Here is a 13,069-nt window from a genome sequence, read left to right on the forward strand (position 1 = left end):
GTTTGTGTTGAAAAGTCTGCTGTGATTCTGTTGGGCTTTCCTTTGAATGTGATTTGTTTCTTTGCTCTTACTGCTTGTAGTATTTTGTTTTTCTGTTCGATTTCTGGGATCTTGATTATTATATGTCTAGGTGTAGATTTTTTTTTTCATGGCTAGTTGGAGTTATATATGCCTCACTTATCTGTATGTCTAATTTTTCCCTTCTGTTTGGGAAGTTTTGTCATTAATTTTGTGAAGAACTTTTTTAAGTCATTTGTGTTTTCTCCTGCTATTTCAGGAATTTCTGAAACATAATCAGTCTTATTTTATTTTTCTTTGCATCATCTAGAAGTTGCTGGATTGATTTCTCATCATCCCTTACTGTTTTTTGAGAGACCTCTTTTTTCACGGTCACTGACTGTGATCCTATTTTCTATATCTATCCTTTCTAGCCCAGAAAAATTCTATCTTCACAATCTTTTATTCTGTTGCGTACACTTTCAATAGAGTTTTTAATCTCCTGGATATCTGTTTGAATCTGTTTTATGGATTCCATTTCTTTCCTCTGTTGGGCATTCATTGTTTCCATTTCATTCTTATACTGAGTCTTCCCAGTTTCTATCATGGTCTTGAGCTCATCTCTTTTTTTGTCAGTTTCTGTTCTAGAGTCTTGAATCATGACTTCCATTTTGTTCATCATCTCTCTGGTTAATTGGGAAATTATTTCTGATTTGAATTTTTCTAGAGCCTGATTGATCTGTTTTGTTACCTCCTGTGCTATGGGTACAGGGTGTCCTGCTGGTTCTCTATCAGACTTTTCATCCTTATTTGTCCTACTGTTTGCCATTGGTGAACTGGAAATTTGCCTTTGTGTCTTGCTTAAGTGTTTTCTCATTTTTATTTTTGTTGTTGGTTTGTCCTTGGTTTAATTTCTGGGTATTATTTAAATATTCCAGATGTAGTTGTGTTTTAGCTTTTGAGTTTCTAATGACTCATAGACATCCTCATGTTCATAATATTAGAGAAAACAACTCATTGAATAAATCACAATCCTTTATCCCTATTGATACATTCAGCAGCCCAATAGGATCAAACACAGCTTGCAAACTGACCACTTCTGGTAGTCATTAATCTACAACCTTTAAACCATGTGAATTAAATTAATATCAAGAAGCAGCCCAAAATGTATTTGCAGTGAACACGCTTTTCATTATAGCATCTTTACCATTTATGATGGGGGGTTAGACTGAGTTTGGATGAGAAGAGTAGATAAGTGAAAGAACTGGAGCAGGTTTGAAGTGAAACTAGAGGATGTAGAATGACCTTACTATCATTATGAAGCTATTAACTTCAGAGGGGATAGACAGCGTGCAGAGATAAGGACAAGAATATATCCCCATAACAGTAATAGGCGCTTGCCTTCCCTTGAAGCTAAGGAGCCATGAGTGAGGTAAAATGACTGGAGAAAAGAACATAAAGAAAAAAAAAACAAAACGAAATTTAAAAAAACCAAAAAAAAAAAGGTGGGGGGGATAATAAAAGAAGAAGTCTGAGTTAGACCAGGAACAGGAATAAAAAGAGAGATGAGGGATAATATATTGGAGCAAGGGATGGAGTTGGAGAGAGAGGACACACAAAAAAAAGAAATTTTATGGTGGAATGAGGAAAAGAAATAAAAAAGAAAAATTTAAAGGTCCTCTTTCAGACTATGTCTCTGTTGTCATATTATACCACATGTACAGCCATATGCAGATCCGAATCCCCTGATCTCGGCTAGCCAATGGCAGGTGCCCTCAACTGAGACTGACCTCAGTCCACAAGGCCTAACTTGAGTTTCCCAACCCACACAGTTGGACTCCACTCAGTTCAATTACAGGTTTCCCCTGCCCTTTCTTTAAAGATGTTCAAAGTTGGGAGCTCAGAAAACTACCCTTGATGAGCACCTATGCCTCTGCAGAGTAGGTCCAAGGACTGGCCCAATCAGGAGGTTTTAGAATGGGGGGGAGCACATTGTGGGGGTGTTTCAAGGGCCTTCCTTACTGGATCTGGTGGTATGCAGTCCGGGAGGTAGTATCCCTGCAGGGCGGGCCCGGGCAGGCATCTGGAGAGACCTCCTGTGGGGTCCTTGGGTCCTTACTGGATCTGGTGGCACACAGTCCAGGAGGTCATGCACCTGGCGGGTGGCCCCGGGCAGGCAGCTGGAGAGCCGAAATGAGGAAAGGAGATTGTACTCCTTTTGTTTTCTGTTTCAAACAGAACAGAAAACAAACTGAAACATAAGCCCTGTTGTACACTGACAATTTTAAAGAACATCAATTATACAAGTAAAAGACTAGGAGCAGAAAGTGTTTGTAGATATCAGACATTAACAGTGAGTGGTCAGTAGTCCTTCACAGGGCTTTGCAATGACAGTCAGCAGAAGCCACTTTGCAATCACTGGCAGTAAACAGTGATGCAGAATTCTTTGCCAGATACTTTAGAGAAATCATGCAAATAGCCCAACAATAATGAAAGGCTCTTCTAATCAAGGGGTGTATAGGTTATCATTGCACCTATTCTTACAAATAATCTCAATAGGTGTGGCACTCCATAAACCTGGGACATTGGCACATCAGGATGAGCCAAGAGAATTTCAGTATATTGGGTCCTCTCCAATTTGTAGAACAGCTGAATGCCCAATATCACATTGAAATAATCTTTTATTCCTGCCACAACTTCATTAACTGCATATTCCTTATTATCAACATTCTCTTGTTATTTCATACAATTTGCATACTCTTCCAGAATGGCACCTACATTTTTCTTAGCAGGATGTTGAAAGAGCTGCTTCTGCTTGGTCACTAAGTCCCAGTCCTCAACAAGCCATGGTTTTAATTCTTCAGGAATCTTCATTTCTTCTTCAGGTTTAATTGAGTTTATTGGTACATTTTAGGGATACAGTACAGTTACATTCATTGTTGGGATCTTGTACCTCTACATGACAAGTCTTGATTCTCATTTTTTCCCCTTGCCCCTGCCCTCCCTTCACCCCCTCGTCCCCTCCCCATCCACAAACACTTTATTTTCAGCTTTTCATTCTCTCACATTTTTTTCTTTTCCCTTTTTACTCTTCCCCTACCCATCCCACCTTCCCTACACCTTTAGCTCCTTTCTTCTCATTTCTAAATGTCAGTAATCTTATTAGAATCTTATGCATTGTTGCAGATTATTCACACCAGGGAAACTATTCTGTATTTACACATGTGTGACTTATTTATTTCACTTAGGAGTATATCTTCAATATGTACCCATTTTCCTATGAATGAATCTATTTTCTCATTATTTATGGCTCAGTAATATTCCATTTTCTAGAAAAACCACATCTTCTTTATCCAGTTTCCAATGGATGGGCAAATGGGCTGTTTCCAAGATTTAGCTATTACAAACTGTGCCACTATAAACATGGGTGCACATACTTCTCTGTGATATGATTCTTTTAGTTCTCTTGGAAATATACCCAGCAGAGGGATGGCTGGGTCAAATGGAACCTTCAGTTCAAGCTCTCTGAGGTATCTCCATATTGATTTCCATAGTGGTTGCACAAGTCTGCACTCCCACCAACAATGGAGAAAGATTCCTTTCTCCCCACAACCCCGACAACATAGCAATTAAAGCAATAAAGATAGGAAAGGAAGAAGTTAAACTGTCATTATTTGCTGATGATATGATGCTCTACATTGAAGATCCAAAAAACACCAAAAAACGTCTAGACTTAATTGACAGATTCAGTAGAGTATCTGGATACAAGGTGAATACCCAAAAATCAATAGCCTTCTTATACGCAAATAACAGACACTCAGAGAGAGAAATAAGGGAAAAAATTCCTTTTACAATAGCATCCAAAAAAATGAAGTATCTAGGGATCAATCTAACAAAAGAAACAAAAGATCTCTACACTGAAAACTACAGCACTCTGAAAAAAAGAAATTGAAGAGGATATAAAAAAATGGAAAGATATCCCCTGCTTCCTGGGTAGGAAGAATCAACATAGTGAAAATGGCCATACTACCAAAACTGTTGTATACATTCAATGCAATGTCAATTGAAATTCCAATACTATATTTCACAGAACTAGAAAAAAAAATCCAAAAATTCATTTATAACCATAAGAGACCTAGAATATCAAAAGCCATTCTAGGCAACAGACACATGGCACCAGGTGTAACAATTCCCAATTTGAAACTATACTACAAAGTCACTGTGATAAAAACAGCATGGTACTGGCAAAGAAATAGGCCTGAGGATCAGTGGAACAGACTGGAAGATGCAAGAAGAAATGCAGATGTACTCAGCTACCTCATCTTTGACAAAGGAGCTGACCATCCTCAGTGGAGGAAAGATAGCCTCTTTAATAAATGGTGTTGGAAAAACTGGATGTCAACCTGACACAGATTAAAATTAGACCCTTATCTTTCGCCATGCACTAAATTAAAATCCAAATGAATTAAAGATCTAAATATTAAAACAGAAGCATTAAACTTGCTGGAAGGTAAGTTAGGCAGAATTCTGGAAGACATTGGTATAGGAAAAGACTTTATGAACAAATCCTCAGTAGCACGGGAACTAGCAGATAGAATCAACGATTGGGATTTCATCTTACTAAAAAGCTTCTGTACTTCAAAAGAAACCATCAGCAGAACTAAGAGACAATCTACAATGTGGGAAAAAACTTTTACCAGCTGTTCCTCAGACAAAAGACTATTATCAAGGATATATAAAGAACTCAAAACAATCAGTCCCCCCAAATATAAAGACCCAATTCAAAAATGGGCATCCGAAATGAACAGACATTTCTCAGACAAAGAAATCAAAACAGCAAGTAAATATTTGAAAAACTGTTCCACATCACTGGTCATTCGAAAGATGCAGATGAAAACAACACTGAGATTCCACCTCACCCCACAAAGAATGGCTGCTGTCAGGAATCTTCATTTTAACTTCATTCTATTTTTAAATGCCTCCTCACTTTTAACAGTAGGGTCTCTTTTCGGGCTCTTTTCTTCCAAGGGGCCTGGAGTACTTCACTGGTACTGCTACCATCTCCATTCCCAGGAGTCTTCTGTTTGTTCTTGTCTTCCTCACAGATCCTGAAGGAGGGCTCTCCACAGAGAAACCTCCCCATCTTCCTGGAAGAGCTGGCTTAAGATTCTTTGGATATGGACCAGACATCTTTCCTGAGGGGGGCCCTCTCTTCTTACTTCTCTGCATATTGCTTCGGGATGGCTTTTTGAAGTTGTCTTCTTCTGCAGATTGCTGTCCACAAGTTTGAGAATCCTGCTTTCTGGAACTCATTCAACCCTGTTGTTTTCCAACCAACAATCTTCCTTCACTCCCTTCTAAGAACTGGTAGTAATTTACCAGATGGAATCTTACAGGTCTGTAGGGATGATCTGGAAGGAAGGATGAAGTGGGAGACATAATCCAAGATTCTGTAATCAAGGATGGTTCTGAAATCCAGATCAGATCTCCTGATCCTTACTGTATGGCAAGCTTAGCTTTTCTGATGGTGACCTGAAACCAGAATCCAGCTCTTTCCAGTAGGACATGTGATCACTGCCATCCCTCCAACCACTATGGTTGGGATGCAAATTTTTTGACACTACAAGTGATCACTTTTTCCACTTGCTAGGATACTGCTGCATAGTGAATGGTTCAATTCTTAGATGGACCTGAATTATTCTAAAGACTATCCACCACATCCCTGACAAATAGTGTTTATTAAGAGGGAGAGATATCAACTTCTTGGTAAATTTCTTTGGTGATTGGATTCTGATTAGAAATCTAAGAGAGAGGTGGGTAGACTCAGATGGCTAGGACAAAAGAATCTCCCCACCCCTTCTTACTTCCCATCCCTCAAGAAATGTGCCTTAAACTAATTTCCAATCTGCTGTGCTACATATGGAAGAAAGGGTGAAGACTGAAGTATGTAGTATTGACTCTCCTGCAGAAAGGATAGCAGTAATTTTTCCATCTAGTGGCAAAGGATAGAGACAAAACTTGGTGAAGTACCAGATTCATATCCTAAAAGAAGCTTCCTTAACCCAAGGGACAATTTATATTATAAAAAATAAAGGTAGGGCATGTATTATATTCTTAATCATAGATTTTAATGTATTAGGTCTCTGATCCATTTTATAGGTACCAAGGTGTTCCTCACTGCCCAAATTTATATATTAAAGTCTTAATACTTAGCTCAGAATGTGATTTTGTTTTGGAATAGTACAATCATTCTTGTGTTTTTAGTTAAAGATGACACAATACTGGAGTGAGGTATCCCCCAATATAATATTACAAGTGTGTTTTGAAATTTAAACAGACACACAAGTGTATACACACAGGAAATATTATGTGAACACAAAGACCAAGATCAGTGTAATTTATGTACAAGTCAAGGAATACAAAATAATAATAGTAAACCACCGGAATCTTGGAGACCGGCATGGAACAGATCTTTCCCTAGTAACTTTGGAGGGGGCATGGCCTTTCCATACCATAGTCTTGAATTTCTAATCTTCAGAGATGTGAGAAAATAAATCTCTGTTGTTTAACCCTGATTTTTGAGAGCAGCACTAGTAAACTAATATAATCACACAGCTTTAACTTTAGTTTTAAGCTTAATATTTTCTTTGAGCTGAGAAATGACATGCTGAAGATAATACTAAATCTGTTAGAGATAAAGATATTATATCTCCACATTTCATCATCAGTCATAAAATTCATTATCTATTGTAAAATCTTCTGGAAACTTGGCTTGACAATGCATTTAAGCCATTATAGTTTCATTAATTTGGAAATTTTAAAATTTAGTCTTGTGATAATAATATTTCTCAGGTGTTTAGGGTTGTAGAGACACTATCAATGAACAACTTCTGCATTGTCTTTGGCAGCCTTAATATTTTACACATCTCCTGTCTATCTAAATTCCTTGAGTATCTTTTTGCTTGTTTGTTTGTTTTTTTAGACAGGGTCTCACTATGTAGTTGAGACTGATCTGGACTCACTATGTAGCCCAGGCTGGTCTCAAACTCACAGCAATCCTCCTGCCTCAGCCTCCTGAGTGCTGGGATTACAGCCGTGCACCACCATGCCCGGCATCCTTGAGTATCTTTACATATCACCCACTAATTCTAAGATTTTGAGGTATGATGGGCCTTGTTATATTGGAAAATTCATGATGGTTTTTGCAAAATGGTTCTGGTATTTGTACATTACAAACATAGAACCAATAGAATCCAGATGTATGTGCATAACATATATAATATCTAATTATTTATAAATATAAATATACATAGATGACAAGGGAGATAGATAGAGGTACAACAATATGCTGTATATAAGAAACACATATAATTCAAAAAGAAACTCACAGACTGAAAGTTAAATGGTGAAAAACAATACTCCATGTGACAGGAACCTGAAAAAAAGCAGGACTAGTTGTCCTGTTTGAAGATAAAATATATTTTAAGCCAAGACTAATTAAGAAAGAAATACCATTAAATCCTTGTAAAGGGAAAAATCTAAGAGGTAGAAAAAACAATCATAAATGTATATGCAACAAATACTAGTGCACCCAACTATATAAAATAAATATTATGGATATAAAAGATCAAATAACCACTAATACTAGTGATGGAGCTCAATACCCCACTGTCACAAATAGATTAACTAGACAAAAAATAAACAACAATATACTATAACACAATCAAATTCTTGAACAAATGGATTTAAGAGATTTAAGATTTAACAGCATCCTGGGGAAGAGTAAAAAAAAAAAAAAGGGAAAAGAAAAAAATGTGAGAGAATGAAAAGATGAAAATAAAGTGTTTGTATATGGGGAGGGGAGGAGGGGGTGAAGGGAGGGCAGGGGTAAGGGGAAAAAATGCGAATCAAGACTTGTCATGTAGAGGTACAAGATCCCAACAATGAATGTAACTGTACTGTATCCCTAAAATGTACCAATAAACTCAAAGCTGAAAAAAAAAAAAAAGATTTAACAGCATCCAAAAAATGAAATACCTAGGGACAAATCTAATGAAAGAAATTAAACACCTCTACTCTTTAAACTATAGCAATCTGAAAAAAGAGATTGATGAGGATATTAGAAAATAGAAAGACATCCCTTGTCCCTGGGTAGGAAGAATCAACATAGTAAAAATAGCCATAATTCCAAAACTCTATATAGATTCAATGCAATCCCAATTGAAACTCCAACAGCATTCTTCATAGAACTGGGGACAATGACTCAACAATACATTTGGAACTAGAATACACCTAGAATAGCAAGAGCAATTCTAGTAAAAAAGACAAAGCAAGTGGTATCACAATTCCCAAGTTGAAACTATATTGCAAAGTTACTGTGATAAAAAGCAGCATATTGCTGGCAATGAAATAGATCTGAGGATCAGTGAAACATATTAGAAGATGCAGAAAGAAGTCCACAAACACTCAGCCACCTCATCTTTGACAAAGGACACAAACACCCTCATAGGAGGAAAGATAGCCTCTTTAATAAATGGTGCTGGGAAAAAATTGGGTTTCAACTTGCCAAAGATTAAAACTAGACCTATATCTCTCACCATGAACTAAAGTAAAATTGAAATTAATTAAAGATCTAAATATTAAAGCAGAAACACTAAACCAGTGGAAGAAAAATTAGTTAGAACTCTTGAAAATATTGACACAAGATTTCATGAACAAAATGTCATCTGCATGTAAACTAGCACAAATAATCAACAACTGGGGTCTCATCTTATTGAAAAGCTTCTGTACAGCAAGGGAAACTACCAATAGAGTGAAGGTAGATCCCACAATGTGGGAAAAAGTTTTTCCAGTTGTTCTCCAGACAAAGGGCTACTATCTAGAATATATAACTTTAAAAAATCTGATCCCCCCAATTTAAAGACCCAAACCAAAAATGGGCATCCATTTTTGTTCAATGTAAATGAACAGACATTTCTTTTAAAAATAAGTAAAAATAGCAAATAAACACGTGAAAAATGTTCAACATAACTTGTTCTTTGAGAGATGCAGATGAAAACAACACTGAGATTCCACCTCACTCCAGAAAATAATGGCTGCTATCAAGAAATTAGCCAATAACAAATGCTGGTGGGGTTGGGGAAAAGGAAACCTTCTCCACTGTTGGTGGGAGTGCAGACTGCTGCAATCATTGTGGAAATCAGTATGGAAATACCTCAAAGACCTAGATTAGAGGTCCCATTTGACCCACCTATTTCCCTGCTGTGTATCTGCCCAAAAGAATTAAAAGACTCATACCACAGGGATATATGTACACTCGTGTTTATAGCAGCACAGTTTGCAATAGCTAAAATTTGGAAACAATTCAATTGCCCATCAACTGGAGGCTGGATAAAAAAGATATGTTTTTTTTAATATAATAAAGTACACCTCAGCCATAAAGAATGAGGAACTAGAGACATTTATAGCTAATTGGATGTACACTGAGGTTATACTCTTAAGTGAAGTAAATAGGACACACATATGTAAATATTGCATATATTGTCTGGTGTGTGAAACTGAAAGTGTAAATAAGGGTCTAAACGTATAATAGATAATATTCAATAGGAAGATATGGTCCAAAAGGGAAGTGGGAGGGGTGGGGGAAAGGAAAGGAATAGATATGAAAAAATGAAACAATGGAAACAAAGTCTTTGTAAATTGTGAGGGGTGGAGGGGTTGAAGGGAGGGCAAATAAGAACCAAAATATATTATGTAAAGCTACACATTCCCAATGATGAATGTCATCATGTTGTATACCTAAATAGTGCAAATAAACACAAGGAATTATGAATATTTTATATGTCTACCAAAATTTCTTGAGTATCCTTACATATCATCCAGCAGTATTAAGATTTGGGGGAAATGATAGGCATTGTAATTTTGGAAAATTCATGATGCTTTTTGAAAAATGGTCCTTGTATTTGTTCTTTAGAGACATAGAACCAATAGAACCTTCAAAACCATGAAAAGAATGTAAAATTTTTAAAAATTATTTTTCTCACCCAAACTACCCCATATTTCCGTGAAAAAAATTGTGTATGCTTCCAAGTAGTTTCTGTGGATAACATATGTAGACATTAAAGGAATAGTTTTTTTTTCTCATTGAGTTTATTGGTACATTTTAGGTATACAGTACAGTTACATTCATCATTGGGATCTTGTAAAGGAATAGTTTTAATGTATCCATAATAAATGAGAAAATAGACTCATTTGTTTTGTACTTCTGCAGCAGTCTCTCTAATTCTTTCCACTTTATTTTTCTGAACTTGGTGTTGAATAAATTAGGCTTGAAGCCCATATCTCTCAAAGTTGTACTTTAATAAATTAAGTGATACAGAGAATTGGGGAAAACACCAATTTTGTTTAGGGGTAAACCAAAGGTCTGCTTAAATATAAAGCTTGTTTTATAAAACCTTGTTTAATACTCCTGAAGGAATTAATGACCTAGTATTCTGTTGTAATTAAAATGTATTATTCTTCATTTTAATAGTTACTATTTGTCTCATTAAGAGTACATAAGATCCTAATGAGATAACTGACAATGTGAAATAGGAAGAAAAGGGATAAAGGTGTAGGGAAAGTGGGAAGTGAAGGGTAGGGGAAAGGTAATAAGGGAAAAGAAAAAAAAATGAGAAAATGAAAAAATGGAAATAAAGTATTTGTAAATGGGGAGGGGAGGAGGGGGTGAAGGGAGGGCAGGGACAGGGGAAAAAATGAAAGCTAAGACCTGTCTTGTAAAGGTACAAGATCCCAATAATGAATATAACTGTACTGTACTGTATACCTAAAATGTACTAATAAACTAAAAAAAAAAAAAAAGAAACCAAAAGCTAACAAAATTTCAGCCTACAATGTATGAAAAGCAAAACATGTCATAAAAATTCACCTAAATAAACTCATTTTGTTTAACATTAAAAAAAGGGTTATATTTTGTTATCTCATCCCTAAAAAAATATGAGTTCTTTGTGGTCCCATCCATATCTTGTAATAATTCTGACACACTGAAGCCACTTAATAAATGTGAGTTTAGTGGACTGAGGGAGCATCCAGAGCATCTGTTTCATTCTCAAGAAACAACTCTGAGGAAATAAGCTGTCTTTCATTCTTTCATTCATCATTCATTTGACGACATAGAGAGGATGGGGGAGAACATGAAGTTCAGGGCAAAAGAGTTCTGTAGCTGCAAAGAGACATCAGCTTGCAGGAGCTCAAAGTATTTTCTTCCCTGGGTTGCTGTAACAAAGTAGTATGAACTGAACTGTTTGAGTATAGGATTTATTATCTCAGTCTAAAATCAAGATGTTACCTAGGCCTAGTGTAACACATGCCTGTAATCCCAGTGCTCAGGAGACTGAGGCAGAAGGATTGCCATGAGTTTGAGGCCAGCCTAGGATAGTGAGGTCAAGGCTAGCCTAAACTGGAGAGTGACACCCTGTCTCAAAAAAAAAAAAAAAAAAAAAAAAAAAAAAAAAAAAGTTATTGCTTAAAAAAAAAAAAAAAAAAAAAAAAAAAAAAAAAAGATGTTAGTTGCATTGAACTCTTCTGAAGACTGTGGGAATGTCCTGTTCCAACTTTTTTGTTGTAGCTGATAGATGGCTGTCTTCTCCCTGTGTAGCTTCATGTCATCTTCCCTCTATGCATTTCTGTTTCCAAATGTTTTTTCTTGTAAGGATACCAGCTAAACTGCTGTTGGAAACCTTAATGGTCTCATTTTAACTCAATTACTTCTATAATAAATTTATCTCCAAATAAGGTCACATTGTGAATTACTGGATGTTAGAACCCCAACATGCAAATTTTGGTGGTAACACAATTCAGCTCATAGTAGATGGATTGTGATACTAGACTTTAGTGCTTGTTAAACCTTACTCTGAACCAGCTGCCTGCTCACCAACCACAGCTGTCAAAATGTAGCACCCTTAAATGAAAACTGGAATCCCTTGTGTCTAGTGCTGTTTATCCTCACACTGACAACAGACTTCATTTCCTATAGAAAGCGTTTGTATGGCATGAGACACCTGCTGGTCTACCTGTGCTAGACAGTCCTAAAACAAATGTACAGAGAGTTTAGCTTCAGGTGGACACCAGGATCCATTGCCTTCTTGATTTTCTCTCTGGTTCCTTTGTTTATGCTCCCTTTGTTCACTCTCCTGTTTGTCCAGGTATTCACCCTTTGACCCCACTTTGCTAGTTCCTCCTCCTTTTTTATTGCCCTGACTTACCTTCATTTTCCTTTAACACCAGTCATTTTTTTTTTCAGGTCCTCTTTCTGTGAAGGATGAGGACATTGCAATCACAATACACACCATTTATTAGGTCATTTGAACTGTGTCCTGCTGGATTAGCCTCAAAACATCTGAAATACAAGAAGACCTTCCTGATACATCACTGAAAGGAGGAATTATTTTTATGCTTTAAAACAGAATTTGATTAATTTATTGGCTCAACAACAAGCAAAGCTAGCTGCTTGTATGATTTGTGATTTGGTTTGTGAATCGGCTTCACCATGGCTGCCAGCAGCACCTGTAACATCAGAATGCTGGTGGTCGCTGTGTGTGGGCTACTGACGGCCGTCATTTTGGGACTATGCATCTGGCAGACAGTGATAAGGATCCAGAGAGGTATGTGACCCTGTTATGTTTAACTCAGAGGCAGAAGGAATTGTACTTCTTTCCCTGACACTTGATATACCGGTGCTGGAAATTACTCTGTCCTAGCTGAGGCTATTTACCAGTATGCCATCTATAAAATATGAGTAAATTGACAGTTAGCAAGTTTTTATATGTATTATATACATGCATATGCACGTATTTCTATATGTATGAGTGTGAATAGGCAGGATGAACCATAACATGGGTGAACTAGCTTCTTCTTCTTAATCTCGTAAGTCCTAACGAAACTGACAGCTGGATAAAATTAAAATTATTTAAAGTACTTATTTAGGCATGTTTAGCTAAATCCAAGAATGGTTGTTATGGGTTCACATTCACCATTACACATTTGCAAAATTGAATTTCCTTTCCAGAAGGAA

At 36.6% G+C, this 13,069-nt stretch overlaps 1 protein-coding gene, 1 long non-coding RNA gene and 1 pseudogene across 2 annotated transcripts in view; 1 reads left to right on the top strand and 2 right to left on the bottom strand.

Annotated features, from left to right (window-relative positions):
- Positions 1-13,069, bottom strand: part of LOC117283234 — a 95,770-nt gene that overhangs the window by 7,679 nt on the left and 75,022 nt on the right. The window contains exons 3-4 of the long non-coding RNA XR_004514209.1: positions 12,261-12,394; positions 2,020-2,222 (exon numbers count right to left, since the gene is read on the bottom strand). This is a non-coding gene — a long non-coding RNA (uncharacterized LOC117283234). The remainder of the gene's footprint in view (positions 1-2,019; positions 2,223-12,260; positions 12,395-13,069) is intronic.
- LOC104873092 lies at positions 2,370-6,664 on the bottom strand (annotated as a pseudogene).
- Adgrg7 (adhesion G protein-coupled receptor G7) overlaps positions 12,545-13,069 on the top strand; it is a 59,595-nt gene continuing 59,070 nt past the window's right edge. The window contains exon 1 of the mRNA XM_010639656.2: positions 12,545-12,659. Within this exon, the coding sequence (XP_010637958.1) occupies positions 12,545-12,659 (115 nt within the window). The remainder of the gene's footprint in view (positions 12,660-13,069) is intronic.

Source organism: Fukomys damarensis, unplaced genomic scaffold, assembly GCF_012274545.1.
Source record: "Fukomys damarensis isolate Sample0158 unplaced genomic scaffold, DMR_v1.0_HiC HiC_scaffold_24, whole genome shotgun sequence".
Lineage (NCBI taxonomy): Eukaryota > Metazoa > Chordata > Mammalia > Rodentia > Bathyergidae > Fukomys > Fukomys damarensis.